Source organism: Zea mays, chromosome 1, assembly GCF_902167145.1.
Source record: "Zea mays cultivar B73 chromosome 1, Zm-B73-REFERENCE-NAM-5.0, whole genome shotgun sequence".
Classification (NCBI taxonomy): Eukaryota; Viridiplantae; Streptophyta; class Magnoliopsida; order Poales; family Poaceae; genus Zea; species Zea mays.
Genome location: NC_050096.1, coordinates 188,084,437 through 188,107,556, shown reverse-complemented (window position 1 = coordinate 188,107,556; position 23,120 = coordinate 188,084,437). Strand labels below are relative to the sequence as shown.

The window sequence follows — 23,120 nt, the reverse complement described above, 5'->3', positions numbered from 1 at the left end:
ACAGGGCTTTGTAAAACGCGCCGGACACGTGACAGATTGGCCCACGTATGGTACGGTACGGGTCGTTGTGTTGTGGAAACGCCTCGTCTTTTATTTCAAAATCGAACCCTAGCCTGCGCCACATCCCACATCTGTGAGACACGAGCCGCCGCCAGAAGACCACCGCGCGCCCCGGCCCTTCTTCCACGCCTCCGTCTTCCGCGCCTGGCCACGGCCCACCGCCGTCCGCCCTTCGACGCCTGACGCGCCCCGGCACCGCCCAGGCAAGGCGGCCGCCGGTAGCTACGGACAGCCCACCGCGTCCGCGGCACCGCCCACCGGCAGCAGCTACCGGCAACCGCGCCCGCGGCTCTGTACCCAGGTGCAGATCGCTTATCTGAATAAATTCCCTACGCGCCTAATGTTTGGCCTGCTGAATAGAGCAAAATGCTAGATACTTATCTGAATTTTTGCTATTTTTTTGCTCGGTTCATAAATCCATCACGCGGTTGTCAGCGCAAAATGCTAGATATTTATCTGAATCGCTCTATTAGTTTGTTTCATGCGTATATTAGAGTTGAAAATTTTGTTCCCTTAAATAATCAGTAATATAGCGCTATGATATCTTTATTTTCTACTAGGGAGTAGCCTATCATGGGGAAGAGGCCGAGGACAACTCTGCGGCGCACGCCAGCACGGGGCCTTCCAAAGTCCAAGCGGGCCGACGAGCTGCCATCGATGCCTGATTCTGACAACGACGAAATTGATGCATGTAAGATGGAGGAGCTGTGACCCCCCCCCCCCCCCCCCCGCCCTCCCTCCGTTTCTGAAGAACATGCATTTGTTTGTTCCTGTTGGCTCATGCGAGCTTTGTCGTTGTTTTGTCTCTGATTTCTGGTTCGCAGTTCACAAGCAGCGGGACATGATCCCTTTCGACGCCAATGATGGTTAGTGCTCTAGTTTATGCTATCGGGGATTTTTATTTGCTTTGTCCATCTGCGGTGCAGTTTATTAAGACGTTTCGATTTTCTTTCTTGTTGTTCTTTCCCCCATGTTTCAGTAAGGGAGTCGGAGGATGATGATGTGGAGCAGCCCGTGTTTGACCTCAAGGTTATTTTTACACCTCACTGACTCAGTTCTCCATAAGTTCACATTGTATGTAGAATGGTACAAATTATATAGCTGGTAACTTTCAAGGGTTTTGCTGATTAAATGCAAGTATTGCTGTTTGGTTGGATAGAACAACCGCTTTACATTGTTTTCAGTCATTTATTTTGCTCATTTAGCCAAGCCTAGTGCTGCAACAGTGGATTGGTTGTGCTGCTTTCTCATACGATTTGTTGTTGATGTGTTTTTTCCATTTCTATTCGATGATAGCTTATTTTGGGGGTAACATGTTGCCACTGTATTTCTGGGTTTTGGGTTGTCATTGATATACACTATACAGAGTGCTGCCTTCTCCTTTATAAAGGGCACTGTTGGTCTATGGCTAGTGTCGAACATGATATATGCTCAATTTCTCATAATTGTCATTGTGTTGCTAATGCGAATGGAATGTGATATGTTACACCGTGCTGTACTGCTGATATATTATGTAATGTAAATGAACCTGATATGTTAAATGCCAAATGAGTAAAAATCCGTGTACCAAAAAAGGTATTAAACGTTTGCCTAGATGCAATTAGTTGGCAATCGGAGCCCTGCTGGATCGATTAGGCCCTGTGTTGGCCAATAAGCTCTGGCCGGGACTAGGCTCTTGGCCTACGCGTGAGGCAGCACGGACACGGGAAAAGCGGCGGCAAGGCAATCTTGCACTAGAGTGGGTGAACTGGAAGAAAAAAGAGCACGTGCACAGCACATCAGAGGGCAGGAGTGTGGAGCAGAGGGTGGGTGTGGATGGGCAGATAAATATCTGGTGGCGATGTTACAAGAGAAGCAAAGTGCCATTGCTCCTTGCATTGCTGTCAGCTGCGAGCACGCGTGAGTCAGCTAGGTGTGGTGGGGCTGTTGAGCCTTGGGGAGTCAGTGATAGCAGTTCATGTGCCCCCTCGTGTGGAAACTGGTGGATGGAGCACGCCTTTGCAGTGTGTTTATGTGTCGTGTGTGACCTGCAGCTTTTGAGCTGTCTCTGTGAGATACATTTCTATTGTTTTCTCTTGAACTTGCTTCTATTTGCAAAACTCATTATTTCCCTGTTGTCGTAATTTTCTTCTGATACACTGTTCTCAAATGCTAATAACCCGTTGAATGTACATTGTTTGTGCTGCCTTGTGTATTGTTTTGTTTGCCCTGAAATTGTCTCTGTTCACTCTGTTTTTTTTTCTTCATCCATGCTGATGCCTCCTGATCTTGCTCCCAGCAGTAAATAAAATTATAAAAAAGCAGAAATGCTTAGTCATTTTTAATCTACACCTGGGCTCTCTAGGTACTAGTCTGTGGCCACTGCCTAGTGCCTTTTTGAACCTTGGTAAAAACCTGTACTTGTTAATCTTATTCTTATCTTCTATATGTTTGACATATTCTATCAACTTAATTATTTAGGGTGTTTCTGATAGCGAAAGTGATGACAGCAAAGGAGAATTGTCCGGTGACATGGCTGAAGCTGATTATGAAGGATGGGACAAAGGGTATATTTCGAAATGTAAGTTTATGAATGTCTTATGTAATATCTATGGGCATATTACTATTCTGTTAGTATATTTCTTTGTTTCTGTTTAGCAATATATCTCTGGCTTAAATAATTAGGCCCACAACTCTACATATTGATATAGGTGAACTATTGCAAATATATACTTAGCCACCATTCCGCCAACAAAGCTATTTTTAAGTATATAACTGCACAAATTCCATACATATATGATGTTGATGCAACTGTGTTGAATAAATCCATCGGCACATAAAATGCTATTGCTGATTTCTTATACTTCCAGAATTTATGTAGTGCTTTAGTGCAAGCCTTGGTTCAATTATTACAATTTGCATTACTGTTAATGAATAAATAAGAAAAATATTGAACCACATATTTAGCCGTTCCTGTTTCTTCTGATATGTGGTGTTTGCATATACATAACATGGTGTGTTTGAATAGTAAAAAGAGCACAGAGGGCTGTCAAACAAATTGCTGGAGGTGATGATAGCATGGATGAGCAGGAGGATGAAACACAAGAAAATGTTTGGGGCAGAGGTAAAAATGCATACTATGCTCCTGGTGAACAATCTGGTGATGATGAGGTGGATTACGAGGAGGCACAAAGGATACAAAAAAATAAGGAAAAAAGGCTGTCTATGAAGGATTTTGGATTAGAAGATGGTGAAAGTGATGAAGAGGGTAATGCAACAAAGGTGATTGTCTTTTTTCCTCTTTGTTTTTCTTGTTACTGTCTCTAGTTTGCTTCAACCATGGGATGGCTTTAAGAATCATCTAAACTTGCCTCAGGAGATCTTCTTATCAGATAATAAGTTATGCTCCATTATACAATTATACAATTTTAAACTATTTTAGGTAACAGTCCAGATTTCCATCCCTCAACTCTGAGAGTTAATTTTCTTTTCAATCCTCAACTCTGAGGCTTTTCTCTTTTCAATCCTCAACTATTGAAACTTGGTTTTAGGTGATGTGCTGTGCAAAGTGACCTAAGGTCAAAATAGTTTTTGATTTCGAAAAATAGTAAATATTTTTGAATACTTCTGGAATTTTCTCACTTGCATTATGTGGTATTGCCAACCTGCATATGCAAGACAATCAGGCTGGCACATCGGGCCATGGTGTCAGAACAGGCCTGCAAGACAATCCCAAGGGTCATTTTGGATGTTATTTGATACTTTAAGTGCTATATACTACCAAAGGGGTTATGTTGTCAACCCTAAATATGTTGGGAGGTTATGTAGACCTTTTCATATTGTTTGCTTACTGACATCCATTACATCCTCCACGTAATATGCAATGCCAGAAAAAACTGTCTTAGAAAACCATCACAGGGCATTATTTAGGCGGTTTTCAATACTTTATGGGGCAAAATGCTTGGTTTTCTAGGTGAGGGGAAGTAGATGAATGCCATTAGTTTTTTTTGGTGGGGACTGGGGTGTGGGACTGTGGGGTGTGGTTTAGTAGACATTTTCCTTTATATTATTCACTATCTTTGCCTTGTTGAGCAATGAGGATTTTGATTTCCATATCTTCTACCTGCTCATTGGGCTAATACTTTATCTGAGTATATATGTGTTTGTTGATGCATACATCAAACAATACCCTTCTGCAATTATTTATCCATTGATTAGCAGGTATCCAACCATGAATCCAAAATGAAAGAAGACTTTGCTGTCTTATCAGGCGATGAGAAAATGGATGTGCTATACAGGTTTGTTTTTTGACTCATACTATGTGTCTAGTTCCTTCGTAAAGTCTGTCCTGATGACATAATGGATGTACCGTTCACCAGTGCTTGAAGAAACTTCTTTTTACCTTTGATAATGATTATTGTAAATGGTTAGTTCCACTCAAATCAACATTAAATAGACATGTCCATTGATGAAATTTTGAGATCTGTAATGCAGTAATGCTTATAACATCTAAATTATGTACTACTTGAAGTGTGACATTGTCATTATGTGTTTAAGTGCAATGAATGCTGACATTTATTTATATATTAATTTTGTGCACTTCTGCTTCTGAACTTATCAGTTCTGCCCCTGAACTCGTTAGCTTGTTGTCTGAGTTGAAGGATGCCCATGAAGAACTTAGGGCCATAGGACAGCTAACAAGTGAGGTAAATTACTGCCGCACTCACAATTGAAACAATGTTCTTGTTTCTTATTCTAATAGTATTCGCTGAATAATTGTGTAGCTTGAAGACTTTAACTTACATGTGTGGAAGAACTCTGAAACTTGAAACACCAATATTTGCTAGCTTACCAGTAAAGGCTTGTTTGTCTTCACTTTAGCCTTTTATTGCATATTATTCATGAAGCTTAGATGTTTTGCACTATTGAACAAAAGGTAAAATATGGTTGTTCAAACAGGACCATATCTTGTCCCTACAATAAAGCTAAAGATTGTTGCGAATATCCTAAAAGGGTGAAAGTATTCATATTTTTTTATTTCTTTTTCATCTACTACGCCATCTTTGGCACTATTCTCCATTCCACTGATACTTTCTTGCTTAGTTACTGACACACACAAGCTTGAGCTTGCTCTAGTATGGCTTGGTTCGTGATCACCATTTGTTCATGGTTCATGTCGGTGATTCGTGGGGTTTTGCGGTTTATGTTATATCAGATTAGTTGAATTTGCTTGTTTCACTACTATGATTCACTGCTAAGTTATGTGGTTTTTTATCTGAGTGCTTATAGCCTGTTTAGTATCCCTTCTCCGTATCGCTTTCCTTGATAATTGGATATTTTTGCAGGTCACGTCTTGTCTAGGCAAAGATAAAATGCAACCTTTTGAAGTGAAGAAAGCTTGTTTGCTTGCTCATTGTCAAGCTATTACCTTCTATCTCCTTATGAAATCTGAGGGGTTGTCCGTACAGGATCATCCTGTAATTTCTCGCTTGATAGAGACCAAGAATATGGTAGAGAAGGTTTGTTGTAGTAAACCTTATTTCTATCTGTACTGAATTCAGAAAGCATGCCTGTGCTGCCCTTTATCTGCCCGATGAATTCTCCCCTCCTTTTCTTCTTGATGCTTATTGGCTTGGTATTCTAATCAGTCTTACTAGACCAAAAAAGAGTTTGGTAGAATTCGTAACATGTAAGAATTTGTTCTGTCATTGCATATCATTATTTAAGGGCTTATTAGATAAGTTCTCTTTCTGAGTCGATTGGAAAGTTTTGGACTATGCGTTACGTGAAAGATTCAATGTCTTCACTATTGCAGATAAAGCAAATCACTTTGAATCCAGTGAGCCAAAAAGGGTGCGCTGATGACCATAGTATGCATTGTGGCACCATCCAAACAGATAAGATAGTCTCATTGGACAAACAGGAGGGCAAATTTAGCAATGTACTAGCACTGGATAAAGTGAAACAAGTACTGTTTCTGCTCTCTTGTATCTATTACTTTATTACCTTGGCACTCAAAATAACATATGATTGATAATTTAGGGTGCTGAAGTCTCTGAATCAAGAAAGAGTGAGCCTTGTAATAACGATTATCATGAAGTTAATGAACAGAAGAACAAGGTTAATCTAATATGAACATGTAGTGTTCATTGTTTTCCTGGTAAGTTTGAGTGTAACTGCCTGAATTTGAAATTTACAAATGACAGGATGAACGAATGGGCTTGCATAGCCTTGAAATGTTGAAGGTAAGAGCAAACCTTGAGGAAAGGTTAAAGAAAAAAGGGCTCTATAATTTGACACGCTCGAAGCCAGAGAAGTCGTCAAAAACCAGGACAACTAGTGATAAGTGAGTTATTAGCTATGCATTTCTTCTGTTACATAATAACGTTTTTTTTTGTTTCTTTGTGGTTTTAGTAATATTTGTCTGTTATATGTAGAAGTGGCCTGCAGACATTGGATGATTTTGATGATGAAGTGCTGAAGAATAACCAAATGATGAAGCCTAGCAAGCTTGTTGCAGCAGCTGCTAAATCAAATAAAAGCATGGTATGATACACTACTCAGTTACAGGTTGTATGTTTCTTGTTCTGCCATTGTGTGGTCCTAGGTTATGGAATGGGATAACATGTAAATCCCCATGCATCAATTGTCTTAGTCATTTTAGGTCGGAAATGATTTCGTGTAGCTATATCTTGACATTAGTGTCCAGGATATTTGTAGTTTCAAAGTAATTTGTCTAGTGAGTTTGAAATTGATGGTGAATTTTACATTCTGATTTTGGATTCTTGTAAGTTTTATTTCAGTTTTAAGCATCTCACCTAAGAAAAAGTATAGGGGGGTAGCATAAGTTGTGTCTTAAGCTTTATCCGGAGTTACAGGATTTTGGTTGTCCGTGTCTAAACCTTTGTTTTGTATCTTCAAGTTTGTTTCTGGTGATGATGACCTTCCGAAGAGAGATAATATCGGAGAAAGACGGAGAAAACATGAGCTTCGCGTCCTATCAAGAGTAGGGGCTAACTCAGCAGAGGATCATGAGCTGCCAGATGGTGACGCTTCTGAAGAGGAGGACCACCATGAGTTGCCAGAAGGTGGTGATGAATCTGAAGACGACATCCATCGGGATGTCAAAAGAAAGAGGACTGAAAAGCTATCAACCAAGAATGCTCTGTACTCGCCGTAAGTTTCACTGATATGCCACACCATGTAACAAATAAGGCCGCTTCTGGTGAATGCTATGCTGCTGCTTATACCTTTTCCCATATGACAGAACTCCGGGCGTTGAACATCTGGAGGAAGAAACAGAAGGCGATGGCAAGAGGACGATTTCGTATCAGGTTAATCTTCACCTGGTGCATCGTGTAACAACACTATAGAATCCGGTTCCCTGTCACACGCTTCTAAGTAAAAAATCCAAACCCTTGCAGATCTTGAAGAACAGGGGGTTGACTCGTTCCAGGAATAAGAAGAAGAAGAACCCGCGGAAGAACTACAGGGTAAGTGGCATAGCATTGCAGTTGTAGTATATGCGTGACCTGTGAGGGAATCCAAACTCTGCCAGGGCGGTAACACATTAGCTTTTCCTTTTTGCAACTCTTTTCAGGATAAGCACAAGAACAAGCTTGTCAAGCGGAAAGGCCAAGTGCGTGATATCAAGAAGCAGTCTGGTCCGTATGGAGGTGAAACGTCTGGCATCAACCCGAATGTCAGCCGCAGTGTTCGGTTCAAGAGTTGAGTTGATGCAAGTAGTATATTTAGGTTGGACATGGAAGGAGTTGTTTCTGGTCTTAACTTGGCATTTTCTTTATTTTTTGTTTGCATGTCATTCGAACGCATAAACTCCAGAATTTGTCTTACGGTATTAGATGAGTACAATTTTGCTTGCGAAAAATATCATTATCACCGTTGCCTGTGTGTGTGAAAACTAGGTGGTATAATTATCAAGGAAATTTGTATATTATTTCGAACCATATATATTAGTAGGGGCTGTTTATTTAGATAAATGTCCTTACCGTGAGACATTGCTAGTAGCATGACAGCATGCATAACATGGCAGCCTTTCATTCTTGACAATAACCAGCTGTGGAACTGATATGGGTCCCTAGGTAATTCTACACATATGCAGCCTGTTCACTTGGCTTTAATCCGAACCCGCTTAGACCTTGTTCGTTTGTGTTGGATTGGTGGGTTAGAAGAATTCCTAGCTGGATTGCTTCTCTAATTTATATAAACTTTAATTAGCTGGAACGATTTCAGGTGCAATCCGACACAAACGAACATATACTACTTCTACAGTGTTTTTGTCTTTAGATTTAAGCTGCAACAGTTTGAATAGCTGTCTTTAATTTGAAGGGAACAACATGATGGTTCTACGTTGACAGCAAACAAAAAAAGTGGTGCCTGATGCGGACTAGCTGAGTAGCTGACCAAAATAGAACCATAGAGGTAGATATCTTGTTCGTCTGTGTACGAAAATTAGTATAACACCAGACTTCTTATTGTTTTGACAACCATAAATCAGACTTCTCATTAATATATTTGCAGTGAGTTTACTAAAATTTAGAAGAAGAAAGAAAGATATCCATTCCGTTCCAGTCCATTTGGCGGCCCAGCCAGCGCATGTGGGGTCCAGTCCAGAGAGGTCTAGAACACCGCGCCACTCTCCAGAAACCACCACGTCCTTCTTTTCTCTTCTTCCTCCTCCCTCGTGATGTGGCCTTACCTGAATTTAAGAACGCCGCTACGGTCACCACTCCCGTGCACTGTTGCACTGACCATCGTCTCACTCATCTCATCACCGCTTTCCGTTTCGCTCGTCCGATCCTCATCACCAGCTCGGGAGGGAGGTCGGGAGAGAGCACGGACGATGTGGCACGCCGCGGCGGCCCCCAACAACCTTCACCCGGCCGTCGCCACAACATCGTCCCCTGCCCTTCGCCGTGCGAGGTGGCCCATCGCTCGACCCTCGTCGTCGGTGAAGGTCCAGTCCTCCACCAGGAACGGCAATGGCTCCGCTGACAACCTGGACCACCTGCAGAGGGCGTCCAAGGGCAGGCAGCAGCGGCAGGGGGCGAGTGCTCCAGGCCCGAGGGCTAGAAGGGTCGTCCGCACCACACCATTCGGTGAGTACCTTGACTTTTGGGGACGAGACGATAACGATACTCTGCTCCGGTAACTTAAACCACAGTTCAGCACCAAATCAATCGAATTGCGCGCGTGCTTTCAGGGCTGTGGTGGGACAGCTTCCCGGAAGCAAGGACGCTGGACCAGATGGTGCGGACCATCATGGACGCCGACGACGCTGACACCGACACCCGCTTCGGCGGCGTCGTGCCTGCGGCGGCGGCGGCGGCCCCCACCGCCGTGCCGCGCGCCGACCACGGGCGGACGCCGTGGGAGGTCAGGGAGCGCGCGGGGGAGTACCTGGTCCGGTTCGACATGCCAGGGATGGCGCGGGACGACGTGCGGGTCAGCGTGCAGGACCGGACGCTCGTCGTGGCCGCAGAGAAGAAGCAACAGCCTGCTGCTGACGGCGGCGGCGACGAGGAGGGAGATAATGAGGAGGAGGCGTGGCCGCCGGCGAGCTTCGGGCGGTACAGGACGCGGGTGGAGCTGCCGGAGAACGTGGACGTGGAGAGGATCGCCGCAGAAGTGAAGGACGGAGTGCTGTACCTCACCATCCCCAAGCTGTCGGCGGGGGCCAAGGTCGTCAACATCCAGGTGCAGTGATGCTGTGGGTCAGATTCATCAGGACGATGAGCACCTGCTGCCGTGCTTTTCGCAGCTTCTAGAATCTGGATGCTTGGGACGAGAGCGATATCGATCTAGCTACCACTCTTCTTTTCACTCTTCTTTTTCTGTTTCGTTCCTCGATTTTGTTTGCTATGTCACACATGGTAAATCTTGGTAGTTGGTGCCAGAAGATAAGGTGTAATCTTTGACCTGTTTGGAACAAATTCCAGAATCGAACGCAAGAGAATTTAAATATTATTCTGCTGCAAGCAACAAAAGCCGCCTCTTAAATATTTGGATGTGCCTCTGCACTTCTCCAAGTTAAAAAGTTGGAAAGGCTGGCTCCTCTCTTATGGGGGAAACCTGAAATTGATTTATTTGGTGTCTATTATCAAATTTCCTAATGGTGTGTTTGGTTTGAGGTCAAAGTAGGATGAGTCGGGGGCGCCACCGTCCCCTCGATTTTTCCCAAAAATCACTCCGGTGTTCACCTCGCCCCCGCTTGACTCGAGTTATTGATATGATAAATTCGCATATTGGGTACTTGTTTTGTTTTGGGTGACTCTGAGGAGAAGAAGAAATATCAATCTTGCTAATTGGCAATTGATGGCACGGAAAAAAATGGTGGTATGGGTATCTCTCAACTTAGAAGTCTAAGCTTATGCCTTTTGGCGGCATGTATCTTTCGATATCACTTGAATGAGCACTATATGAACTTAGGTCTCGTTTAGTTAGAGGGACTAATTTTTAGTCTCTGGTTTTTAGTCCCGTTTAGTCTATATTTTACAAAACAGAAATATTAAAGTAGGGACTAATTAGTTTTAGTCTGTAGTCCCTCACATGAATGCTAAAAGGGACTAAAGGGCACATTTACTTCAATTGCTCTTATCTAGAAAACTGGTGTGGAACAAGAAAAGAGGTATTTTGGTCTTTATGTGTTGCATTTAATGTATTTAGAATCTGTTTAGTCCTTACAACCAAACAGAGTATGGACTAAAGTTTAGTCCTAAGACTAATAGAACCAAACGAGCCTTTAGAATTTAAGCTTATGCATTTTGGCGGTATGTATCTTTCGATATCACTTGAATGAGCACGCTCTTTGTGTTTAGATTGTGTGAACTCAAACATGTTCTGTTGTTCTATATAAGAAAATATCTCCTTTTTGGAAAGGAGTTCTTTAGGCCCCTAAGGTGGCTCATATGGGGGTTAAGTGGAAAGTAGCTAATGGAAAAAGAATCGGATTTTGGGAAGACATTTAGTTTGGTAATTCAATTCTAGCTATACAATTCTGGCCTTTATATATAATCAATAATAAGTAGGAAGCCTCTATTAGTGATATGTGGGATGGGGGTGGAGGTGAAGCTGTCTTTTCAGAAGAAGTGTTTCTGATTACATTAGGATGATGTGGTATGATTTGGTCGTTTTGCTCGAAGGGATATTCTCGATTCAATCATTATATGACTTCATCAGCTTAAGAGGAATTCAACCGGTTTTTATACCTGCAGTGTGGAAACTAACAGTTCCACCTAGGATACATGTATTTATGTGGTTGTTATCAAACAATAAGCTTCTCATTACCATATATTAAAGACGGTAGAAAATCTGTCTCCACGTTCGTCCACGTCATCCTTTCTATCATCAGCCGCATGATTGGCATCGAACGTTGACGAACCAGTTTCCCATTACTGGCACTTCTTCCTCTAGCTTCCAGACGACACCTCGTCACCCTGCGGAGACACGATACTTTCAGATGTCGTGAGGAGAAAAAAAATAAAAATAACGCGTCTTACTCCTGCTCCCAGCCGACCCCCCTCGAGACCTTGACGGCGGTGACATTGGACCTCGCCCGTCTGCCTAGGATCCTTACAGTTTTTTGGTGGTTCGAACCATCATCCGCCGTTCTACGATATCCAATCGTCTCTTCCCCTCCATCTGCGACTTCCATAGCATGACCATGCCATTGGTTCTTCTCATCGAGCTACACGTCGCCAACATCCCCATCCACCCCATCCTCTCCCTTTCAAATGGCACCGTGACATCTGAATAATGGGTCGTCGCCACTAACGCGCTCACCGCTCGACCGGGCCTGACTGGACTTGCGGAAATGAGAGAGAAGGTGCCAGAGGCGAGGGATCCAAAAACTCACCTGTCGCCAGCATTATCCGGGTGGGGGAGGTGGCGGCGCATCCAGGATGAGAAGGGAAAGGGATGGTGCTCGGCGGCGGCATGGAGGTGGTCGTCGTAGTTGGGGACAACACCGTTGTGATGCTGCTAGGCGCCGCCGAGTGCGACGATATCACCGTCACTGTCAACTGCCCCAACCAGAATGACCTGGCTGCGACCTCTGCCACACCATCTCGAGTTCGGTCTCCCCATCACTCGCGGCAGTACGTCCTGTTCCCCCTTGCTTCTTCTGATGGAACTCAGATCAATTCAATCGAGTCACCCCTTTCACGATCCATCTCTGCAAGAAAACGATTTGTTTGTCCTGCCTTTCCTTCAAGGCTGTAATTCAGATCCGGGGCACCTATATTGAAGTTTCGATCTACTCTCAACCTTTGGCGTGGTGTGATTCTGACTGTTCGTTGTCCTCTACCCACAGCGAGAATGCTAGACTGATAGAAATAAATGAAGAATAGGAGCATCAGTATAGAAAATTGAAGGATCCCATTACTAGGGAAGCAAACGTGTGTGAGGAACATGCGGAGGGTTAATGATTGCACGAAAAGCATCCATGTGGTACATCCCAAGATTTTAGATACTACATAAGAACAAATCCTTAAAATAAGTATAGAATTTCAAAGATCAAAAGAACTCCCTGAAGAACAATGGTAAAATAAGTTGCTTGCCTGAAAGTCTGAAAGGGAATTAGGCTTACACCTATTTTCCTAATTGATTTTGGTGGTTGAATTGCCCAACACAAATAATTGGACTAACTAGTTTGCTCTAGTCTATAAGTTATAGAGGTGCCAAAGGTTCACACTTAGCCAATAAAAAGACCAAGAATTGGGTTCAACAAAGAGAGCAAGGGATAACCGAAGGCAGCCCCGGACAGTGTCCGGTGCACCAGGGGACTCCAAGCCAAACTCTTCACCTTCGGGAATTTTCAGAGGCGCTTCACTATAATTCACCGGACATGTCCGGTGCACACCGGACAGTGTCCGGTGCTCCAGAGGACAGCGGCTCTGAACTCGCCAGCTTCGGGAATCCGCTCCGCTATAATTCACCGGACATGTCCGGTGCACACCGCACTGTCCGGTGAGCCAGCGGAGCAACGACTACTTCGCGCCAACGGTCACCTGCAGAAGCAATTAATGCGCGCCAGAGCGCGCAGAAGTCAGGCACGCGCGAAGTGGCGCACCGGACACTCTACAGTACATGTCCGGTGTGCCACCGGACATCCAGGCGGGCCCAGCAGTCAGAGCTCCAACGGTCGGAACCTAACGGCCTGGTGACGTGGCTGGCGCACCGGATACTGTCCGGTGCACCATGCGACAGACAGCCTCCACCAAACGGCTAGTTTGGTGGTTGGGGTTATAAATACCCCCAACCACCCCACATTCAAGTCATCCAAGTTTTCAACCTTCCAACCACTTACAAGAGCTAGGCATTCAATACAAGACACACCCAAGTGATAAAATCCTCTCCCAATTCCACAAAAGCTTTAGTGTTAAGTGAGAGTGATTTGTTGTGTTCTTTTGAGCTCTTGCGCTTGGATCGCTTTCTTCTTTCTCATTCTTTCTTGTGATCAATACTCAATTGTAACCAAGGCAAGAGACACCAATTGTGTGGTGGTCCTTGCGGAAAAGTTTTGTTCCCGGTTGATTTGAGAAGAGAAAGCTCACTCGGTCCGAGGGACCGTTTGAGAGAGGGAAGGGGTTGAAAAAGACTCGGCCTTTGTGGCCTCCTCAACAGGGAGTAGGTTTGCGAGAACCGAACCTCGGTAAAACAAATCCTTTTGTCTCACTTCCTTATTCGCTTGCGATTTGTTTTTACGCCCTCTCTCGGACTCGATTATATTTCTAGCGCTAACATGGCTTGTAGTTGTGATTAACTTTGTAAATTTCAGTTTCGCCCTATTCACCCCCCCTCTAGGCCACTTTCAATTGGTATCGGAGCCCGGTACTTCATTAGAGCTTAATCGCTCGAAATGATGTCGGGAGAACACGTCAAGAGGGAGATGGAGACCGGCGACAAGCCCACTACAAGTCACGGGAAGGCTTCATCGGAAGAGTCCCGCAACAAAAAGAAAGGGAAGAAAAAGAAATCCTCTTCCCACAAGTTGCATCGGAGTGGCGACAAGAAAAAGAAGATGAGGAAGGTGGTCTACTACGAGACCGATACTTCATCACCTTCTACCTCCGGCTCCGACGCGCCCTCCCTAACTTCTAAGCGCCATGAGCGTAAGAAGTTTAGTAAGATCCCCTTACACTACCCTCGCATTTCTAGACATACTCCATTACTTTCCGTTCCATTAGGCAAACCGCAACCTTTGACGGTGAAGATTATGCTAGGTGGAGTGATTTAATGAAATTTCATCTAACCTCACTCCACAAAAGTATATGGAATGTTGTTGAGTTTGGAGCACAGGTACCATCCGTAGGGGATGACGATTATGATGAGGACGAGGTGGCCCAAATCGAGCACTTCAACTCCCAAGCCACAACCATACTCCTCGCTTCTCTAAGTAGAGAGGAGTACAACAAGGTGTAAGGATTAAAGAGCGCCAAGGAAGTTTGGGACGTGCTCAAGACCACGCACGAGGGAGACGAGCTAACCAAGATCACCAAGCGGGAAACGATCGAGGGGGAGCTCGGTCGCTTCCGGCTTCGCAAAGGGGAAGAGCCACAAGACATGTACAACCGGCTCAAAACCTTGGTGAACCAAGTGCGCAACCTCGGTGAAAGGGAAATGTGCCCTTGGGCCATTTCTAAGTATTTTGGTGATTAAGTGAAAACACAGGTGCCAAAATGTGAAAATATGCCCATGGATGGACAAGTTGCAAATCACAAGTAAAGGTATGTTTCTAAGCCTTAGTACATTGGTTTTGTGTACTAATATATTTGTCTAAGTGTTAGAAACAGATAGAAGAAGAGAAGAGAAGACTTGGCTGTGTACAGCCAAGAGGCTGTTTCGGTCTGGGGCACCGGACTGTCCGGTGGTGCACCGGACAGTGTCCGGTGGTGCACCGGACAGTGTCCGGTGCGCCAGGCTGCCCCAGCCGAAGAGGCCGCTCTCGGGTTTTTCTCCGGCGACTTCGGCTAAAATTCACCGGACTGTCCGGTGTGCACCGGACTGTCCGGTGAGCCAACGGTCGGCCGGGCCAACGGTCGGCCGCGCGATCGGCGCGCGACACGTGGCCGAGCCAACGGTCGGAAGGAAGCACCGGACTGTCCGGTGTGCACCGGACATGTCCGGTGCGCCAACGGTGCGCAGATCTGACTCTGACAGCAACGGTCAGATGCGCTGTTTAAGGAAACAAATCGGGCACCGGACAGTGTCCGGTGTGCACCGGACTGTCCGGTGCGCCACGAGACAGAAGGCAAAGATGGCCTTCCAGATTTGTTCCCAACGGCTCCTAGCTGCCTTGGGGCTATAAAAGGGACCCCTAGGCGCATGGAGGAGCACACCAAGCATTCCTACAACTCTTCTAAGCACCAAGACATCAATCTCACGCATTCGTTTCATTGTGATAGCATATAGAGCTCTTGTGGAGTTGTGAACTCTTTGTGTTGCGTTGCGAGCTCTTGTTGCGACTTGTGTGCGTGTTGTTGCTCTGATTTTCGAGTCTTGTGTGCGTTGCTCATTCCCACCTTACTCCGTATTTCTTTGTGAACTCAATTGTAAGGGCGAGAGACTCCAAGTTGTGGAGATTCCTCGCAAACGGGAAAAGATCAAAGGAAAGAAAAACACCGTGGTATTCAAGTTGATCATTGGATCACTTGAGAGGAGTTGAGTGCAACTCTCGTCCGTTGGGACGCCACAACGTGGAGTAGGCAAGTTTTGTACTTGGCCGAACCACGGGATAACCACCGTGTCAACTCTGTGATTGCTTTCTTGTGGTTATCGTGTTTTGAGTTCTCTCTAGCCACTTGGCCATACTTGTGCTAACCCTTAACAAGTTTTTGTGGCTTAAGTTTTGAACTTTTACAGGATCACCTATTCACCCCCCCCCCTCTAGGTGCTCTCAATTGGTATCAGAGCCATTCTCTTCAAAAAGGGGACTAACCGCCCGAAGAGATGGATCCTAAGGGGAAGGGAATTGTGATCAACGACAAAGAGAAGGAGTCCTTCGTCAACGAGCCAAGGGATGACAAGTCCAATGACTCGGGCTCGGGCCACAAGCGAAGAGATGGGAAGAAGAAGAAGACAAGACGCATCAAGGAGATCGTCTACTACGACAGCGATGAGTCCTCTTCTTCCCAAAAGGACGACGACCACGACAAACAAAGGAAACCGGTTAATTCTAACTTTTCTTTTGACTACTCTCGTATTCCGCAAAGTTCAAATTCACATTTGCTTTCTATTCCACTCGGCAAGCCCCCACACTTTGATGGGGAGGACTACGGATTTTGGAGCCACAAAATGCGTAGTCACCTATTCTCTCTCCATCCTAGCATATGGGAGATTGTAGATAGTGGAATGCACTTTAATAGTTCGGATAGTCCTATATTCATTAATGAGCAAATCCATAAGAATGCACAAGCTACTACTGTTCTTCTAGCCTCATTGTGCAGGGATGAATATAATAAAGTGAGTGGCTTGGATAACGCCAAGCAAATCTGGGATACCCTCAAGATCTCTCATGAGGGAAATGACGCTACCTTGCTCACCAAAATGGAGTTGGTGGAGGGCGAGCTTGGACGGTTCGCGATGATAAGGGGCGAGGAGCCAACTCAAACATACAACCGGCTCAAGACCCTTGTCAACAAGATAAGGAGCTATGGAAGCACGCGATGGACGGACCACGACGTCGTCCGCCTAATGCTAAGGTCCTTTACTGTTCTTGATCCTCATTTGGTGAATAATATTCGTGAGAATCCCAGGTACACCAAAATGTCGCCCGAAGAAATTCTTGGAAAATTTGTAAGCGGGCGGATGATGATCAAGGAGGCAAGGTACGTCGATGACGCGTTGAACGGTCCAATCCACGAGCCTCAACCCATTGCTCTCAAGGCATCGAGGAGCAAGGAGGCACTACCAAGCAAGGTGGCGCAAATTGAGGCGGCCGGGCTTAATGATGAAGAAATGGCTCTCATCATTAAGCGCTTCAAGACGGTGCTAAAGGGTCGCAATGGACAGCCGAGCAAGACTAAGACCAAGGGGAAGCGATCATGCTTCAAATGCGGTAAGCTTGGTCATTTTATTGCTAACTGTCCTGATAATGAAAGTGACCAGGAAAAGGGAAACAAGAGGGAAAAGAAGAAGCATTATAAGAAGGCAAAGGGCGAGGCGCATCTAGGCAAGGAGTGGGACTCGGATTGCTCCTCGTCCGACTCCGACAATGAAGGACTCGCCGCCACCGCCTTCAACAAATCAACCCTCTTCCCCAACGAGCGTCACACATGCCTTATGGCAAGGGAGAAGAAGGTATGTACTCGCAACTCTACCTATGCTTCTTCAAGTGAGGACGAATCTAGTGATGAGGATGAAGTAGATTATTCATGTTTGTTCAAGGGCTTAGATAGATCTAAGATAGACAAAATTAATGAATTAATTGATGCCTTGAATGAAAAGAATATACTTTTAGAAAAGCAAGAGGATTTGTTGTATGAAGAGCATGATAAATTTGTTGAGGCACAAAAATCCTATGCTTTAGAAGTTAAAAGAAATGAAATGCTTTCTTTTGAACTATCTACTTGTCATGAAACCATTTCTACTTTGAAAGGTGTCAACAATGATTTAAATGCTAAATTAGAAGTAGCAAATAAATCCAATTCTTGTGTAGAACATGTTGAAATTTGTACTAGGTGTAAAAATTTTGACATTGATGCTTGTAGTGAACACCTAGTTTCAATTTCCAAGCTTAATGATGAACTGGCTAGTCTTAATGCTCAACTTAAGACTAGCAAGAATGATTTCGATAAGCTAAAATTTGCAAGGGATGCCTACACAATTGGTAGACACCCCTCAATTAAGGATGGACTTGGCTTCAAGAGAGAAGCTAAGAACTTAACAAGCCATAAGGCTCCCATTCCCGCCAAGGAGAAAGGGAAGGCCCCTATGGCTAGTAATGTGCAAAAGAACCATGCCTTTATGTATTATGATAGGAGACAAACTAGAAATGCTTATAGGAGTTATAATGCTTTTGATGATTTTGACTCTCATGCCATGTTTGCTTCTAGTTCTTCCTATATGCATGATAGAAATATGTCTAGGAGAAATGCTATTCATCATGTGTCTAGAAAGAATGTTATTCATGCTCCTAGGAAAGTAGTGAATGAACCTTCTACAATTTATTGTGCTTTGAATACTTCATTTGCAATTTGTAGAAAGGGTAGAAAAGTAATTGCTAGGAAGTTAGGGGCAAAATGCAAGGGAGACAAAACTTGCATTTGGGTCCCTAAAGATATTTGTGCTAACCTTGTAGGACCCAACATGAGTTGGGTACCTAAAACCCAAGCCTAAATTTGCCTTGCAGGTTTATGCATCCGGGGGTTCAAGCTGGATTATCGACAGCGGATGCACAAACCATATGACGGGGGAGAAGAAGATGTTCACCTCCTACGTCAAAAATAAGGATTCCCAAGATTCAATTGTATTCGGTGATGGGAATCAAGGCAAGGTAAAAGGTTTAGGTAAAATTGCAATTTCTAATGAGCACTCCATATCTAATGTGTTTTTAGTTGAGTCTCTTGGATATAATCTGCTATCTGTGAGTCAATTATGCAATATGGGATATAACTGTCTATTCACAAATGTAGATGTGTCTGTCTTTCGAAGAAGTGATGGTTCACTAGCTTTTAAGGGTGTATTAGACGGCAAACTTTATTTAGTTGATTTTGCAAAAGAAGAGGCCGGTCTAGATGCATGCTTAATGGCTAAGACTTGCATGGGCTAGCTGTGGCATCGCCGCTTAGCACATGTGGGGATGAAGAACCTTCACAAGCTTCTAAAGGGAGAACACGTGATAGGTTTGACTAACGTGCATTTCGAAAAAGATAGACCTTGTGCAGCTTGTCAAGCAGGTAAACAAGTGGGAGGAGCACATCACAGCAAGAACGTGATGACCACTTCAAGACCCCTGGAGCTGCTGCATATGGACCTCTTCGGACCTGTCGCCTATCTGAGCATAGGAGGAAGTAAGTATGGTTTAGTTATTGTTGATGATTTTTCCCGCTTCACTTGGGTGTTCTTTTTGCAGGATAAGTCTGAAACCCAAGGGACCCTCAAGCGCTTCCTCAGGAGGGCTCAAAATGAGTTTGAGCTCAAAGTGAAAAAGATAAGGAGCGACAACGGGTCCGAGTTCAAGAACTTTCAAGTGGAGGAGTTCCTTGAAAATGAAGGGATCAAGCACGAGTTCTCCGCTCCCTACACACCACAGCAAAATGGTGTGGTAGAGAGGAAGAATAGGACGCTCATCGACATGGCGAGGACGATGCTAGGAGAGTTCAAGACCCCCGAGTGCTTTTGGACGGAAGCCGTGAACACGGCGTGCCACGCCATCAACAGGGTCTACCTTCATCGCCTCCTCAAAAAGACGTCGTATGAGCTACTAACCGGTAACAAACCCAATGTATCGTACTTTCGTGTATTTGGGAGTAAATGCTACATTCTAGTAAAGAAGGGTAGAAATTCTAAGTTTGCTCCCAAAGCTGTAGAAGGGTTTTTATTAGGTTATGACTCAAATACAAAGGCGTATAGAGTCTTCAACAAATCATCGGGTTTGGTTGAAGTCTCTAGCGACGTTGTATTTGATGAGACTAATGGCTCTCCAAGAGAGCAAGTTGTTGATTGTGATGATGTAGATGAAGAAGATGTTCCGACGGCCGCTATACGGACCATGGCGATTGGAGAAGTACGGCCACAGGAACAAGATGATCAAGATCAACCCTCTTCCTCAATTATGGTGCATCCCCCGACTCAAGACGGTGAACAGGTTCATCAAAAGGAGGCATGTGATCAAGGGGGAGCACAAGATAATCATGTGATGGAGGAAGAAGTGCAACCGACACCTCCAACCCAAGTTCGAGCGATGATTCAAAGGGATCATCCCGTCGATCAAATTCTGGGTGACATTAGCAAGGGAGTAACTACTCGATCTCGATTAGTTAATTTTTGTGAACATTACTCTTTTGTCTCTTCTATTGAGCCTTTCAGGGTAGAAGAGGCCTTGCTAGATCCGGACTGGGTGTTGGCCATGCAAGAGGAGCTAAACAACTTCAAGCGCAATGAAGTTTGGACACTGGTGCCTCGTCCGAAGCAAAATGTTGTGGGAACCAAGTGGGTGTTCCGCAACAAATAGGACGAGCACGGGGTGGTGACGAGGAACAAGGCTCGACTTGTGGCAAAAGGTTATGCCCAAGTCGCAGGTTTGGATTTCGAGGAGACTTTTGCTCCTGTGGCTAGGCTAGAGTCAATTCGAATCTTGCTAGCATATGCCGCTCACCATTCTTTCAGGTTGTACCAAATGGATGTGAAGAGCGCTTTCCTCAACGGGCCACGCCATCAACAGGGTCTACCTTCATCGCCTCCTCAAAAAGACGTCGTATGAGCTACTAACCGGTAACAAACCCAATGTATCGTACTTTCGTGTATTTGGGAGTAAATGCTACATTCTAGTAAAGAAGGGTAGAAATTCTAAGTTTGCTCCCAAAGCTGTAGAAGGGTTTTTATTAGGTTATGACTCAAATACAAAGGCGTATAGAGTCTTCAACAAATCATCGGGTTTGGTTGAAGTCTCTAGCGACGTTGTATTTGATGAGACTAATGGCTCTCCAAGAGAGCAAGTTGTTGATTGTGATGATGTAGATGAAGAAGATGTTCCGACGGCCGCTATACGGACCATGGCGATTGGAGAAGTACGGCCACAGGAACAAGATGATCAAGATCAACCCTCTTCCTCAATTATGGTGCATCCCCCGACTCAAGACGGTGAACAGGTTCATCAAAAGGAGGCATGTGATCAAGGGGGAGCACAAGATAATCATGTGATGGAGGAAGAAGTGCAACCGGCACCTCCAACCCAAGTTCGAGCGATGATTCAAAGGGATCATCCTGTCGATCAAATTCTGGGTGACATTAGCAAGGGAGTAACTACTCGATCTCGATTAGTTAATTTTTGTGAACATTACTCTTTTGTCTCTTCTATTGAGCCTTTCAGGGTAGAAGAGGCCTTGCTAGATCCGGACTGGGTGTTGGCCATGCAAGAGGAGCTAAACAACTTCAAGCGCAATGAAGTTTGGACACTGGTGCCTCGTCCGAAGCAAAATGTTGTGGGAACCAAGTGGGTGTTCCGCAACAAACAGGACGAGCACGGGGTGGTGACGAGGAACAAGGCTCGACTTGTGGCAAAAGGTTATGCCCAAGTCGCAGGTTTGGATTTCGAGGAGACTTTTGCTCCTGTGGCTAGGCTAGAGTCAATTCGAATCTTGCTAGCATATGCCGCTCACCATTCTTTCAGGTTGTACCAAATGGATGTGAAGAGCGCTTTCCTCAACGGGCCAATCAAGGAGGAGGTGTACGTGGAGCAACCCCCTGGCTTTGAGGATGAACGGTATCCCGACCATGTGTGTAAGCTCTCTAAGGCGCTCTATGGACTTAAGCAAGCCCCAAGAGCATGGTATGAATGCCTTAGAGACTTTTTACTTGCTAATGCTTTCAAGGTTGGGAAGGCCGATCCAACTCTTTTTACAAAGACATGTGATGGTGATTTGTTTGTGTGCCAAATTTATGTCGATGACATAATATTTGGTTCTACTAACCAAAAGTCTTGTGAAGAGTTTAGCAGGGTGATGACGCAGAAATTCGAGATGTCAATGATGGGCGAGTTGAACTACTTCCTTGGGTTCCAAGTGAAGCAACTCAAGGACGGCACCTTCATCTCCCAAACGAAGTACACGCAAGATCTGCTAAAGCGGTTTGGGATGAAGGACGCCAAGCCCGCAAAGACACCGATGGGAACCGACGGACACACCAACCTCAACAAAGGAGTCTCGAAGGAGGATTGAAAGGGAAAAGGTGGACTTGGACCATGAAAGACTTCCACTGCACTCCGATGAGAGGGTAACTAATTCCAAGTTCATCTCATGAAATCTTATTGCCATTTGCTCTTAATTGAAGACTTTGGTGAGGCAATGGGGTTAAAAGGCCAAGATTGATCCCGTTTTGGTGCTTGATGCCAAAGGGGGAGAAAATAAAGGCCAAAGCGATAAATGGATCAGCTACCACTTGAGAGATTTTGAAAATAGTAGAATAGAGTTTTTGTTTTGTCAAAAGCTTTTATTGTCTCTTATTGTCTCTTTTGTCAAAAGTTGACTTCTTGTGGGGAGAAGTATTGATTATGGGAAATAGGGGGAGTTTTTGAAATCTTTGATCAATCTCTTTTTGAATGACTCTCTTTATACTTCAACATGTGTGTTTGACTTAGAGATAGAGATTTGAATTTGATTTGCAAAAACAAACCAAGTGGTGGCAAAGGATGATCCATATATGCCAAAATTGAATCAAAACCAATTTGAGTTTTTATTTGAAGTGATTTTGCACTTGTTCTAGTTGCTTTATGTTGTGTTGGCATAAATCACCAAAAAGGGGGGAGATTGAAAGGGAAATGTGCCCTTGGGCCATTTCTAAGTATTTTGGTGATTAAGTGAAAACACAGGTGCCAAAATGTGAAAATATGCCCATGGATGGACAAGTTGCAAATCACAAGTAAAGGTATGTTTCTAAGCCTTAGTACATTGGTTTTGTGTACTAATATATTTGTCTAAGTGTTAGAAACAGATAGAAGAAGAGAAGAGAAGACTTGGCTGTGTACAGCCAAGAGGCTGTTTCGGTCTGGGGCACCGGACTGTCCGGTGGTGCACCGGACAGTGTCCGGTGGTGCACCGGACAGTGTCCGGTGCGCCAGGCTGCCCCAGCCGAAGAGGCCGCTCTCGGGTTTTTCTCCGGCGACTTCGGCTAAAATTCACCGGACTGTCCGGTGTGCACCGGACTGTCCGGTGAGCCAACGGTCGGCCGGGCCAACGGTCGGCCGCGCGATCGGCGCGCGACACGTGGCCGAGCCAACGGTCGGAAGGAAGCACCGGACTGTCCGGTGTGCACCGGACATGTCCGGTGCGCCAACGGTGCGCAGATCTGACTCTGACAGCAACGGTCGGATGCGCTGTTTAAGGAAACAAATCGGGCACCGG

General features: G+C 44.9%; 2 protein-coding genes across 5 annotated transcripts; both read left to right on the top strand.

Annotated features, from left to right (window-relative positions):
* Positions 1 to 47: 47 nt before the first annotated feature.
* LOC100381768 (Sas10/U3 ribonucleoprotein (Utp) family protein) lies at positions 48 to 8,008 on the top strand. 4 transcript variants are annotated; one of them, XM_008645347.3, is made up of 17 exons: positions 48 to 361; positions 621 to 751; positions 885 to 926; positions 1,040 to 1,089; positions 2,521 to 2,620; positions 3,068 to 3,321; positions 4,261 to 4,337; positions 4,661 to 4,745; positions 5,385 to 5,558; positions 5,855 to 6,007; positions 6,082 to 6,159; positions 6,246 to 6,385; positions 6,477 to 6,585; positions 6,962 to 7,215; positions 7,307 to 7,373; positions 7,464 to 7,532; positions 7,640 to 8,008. In XM_008645347.3, the coding sequence occupies exons 2-17, from the start codon at positions 634 to 636 to the stop codon at positions 7,769 to 7,771; spliced, it is 1,902 nt and encodes a 633-aa protein (XP_008643569.1). In that variant the 5' UTR covers positions 48 to 361; positions 621 to 633; the 3' UTR covers positions 7,772 to 8,008. The 4 variants fall into 4 exon arrangements, with proteins under 4 accessions (XP_008643569.1, XP_020393341.1, XP_020393339.1 ...); XM_020537752.2 differs by having other exon boundaries at positions 53 to 361; positions 4,258 to 4,337; positions 6,480 to 6,585; XM_020537750.2 differs by having other exon boundaries at positions 53 to 361; positions 4,258 to 4,337.
* Positions 8,009 to 8,767: 759 nt separating this feature from the next.
* Positions 8,768 to 10,045, top strand: LOC100281798 (uncharacterized). Its single transcript, NM_001154718.2, has 2 exons — positions 8,768 to 9,158; positions 9,263 to 10,045. Exons 1-2 carry the CDS (start codon positions 8,903 to 8,905, stop codon positions 9,763 to 9,765), a joined length of 759 nt encoding a protein of 252 aa, NP_001148190.2. The 5' UTR covers positions 8,768 to 8,902; the 3' UTR covers positions 9,766 to 10,045.
* The last annotated feature ends 13,075 nt before the right edge of the window (positions 10,046 to 23,120 follow it).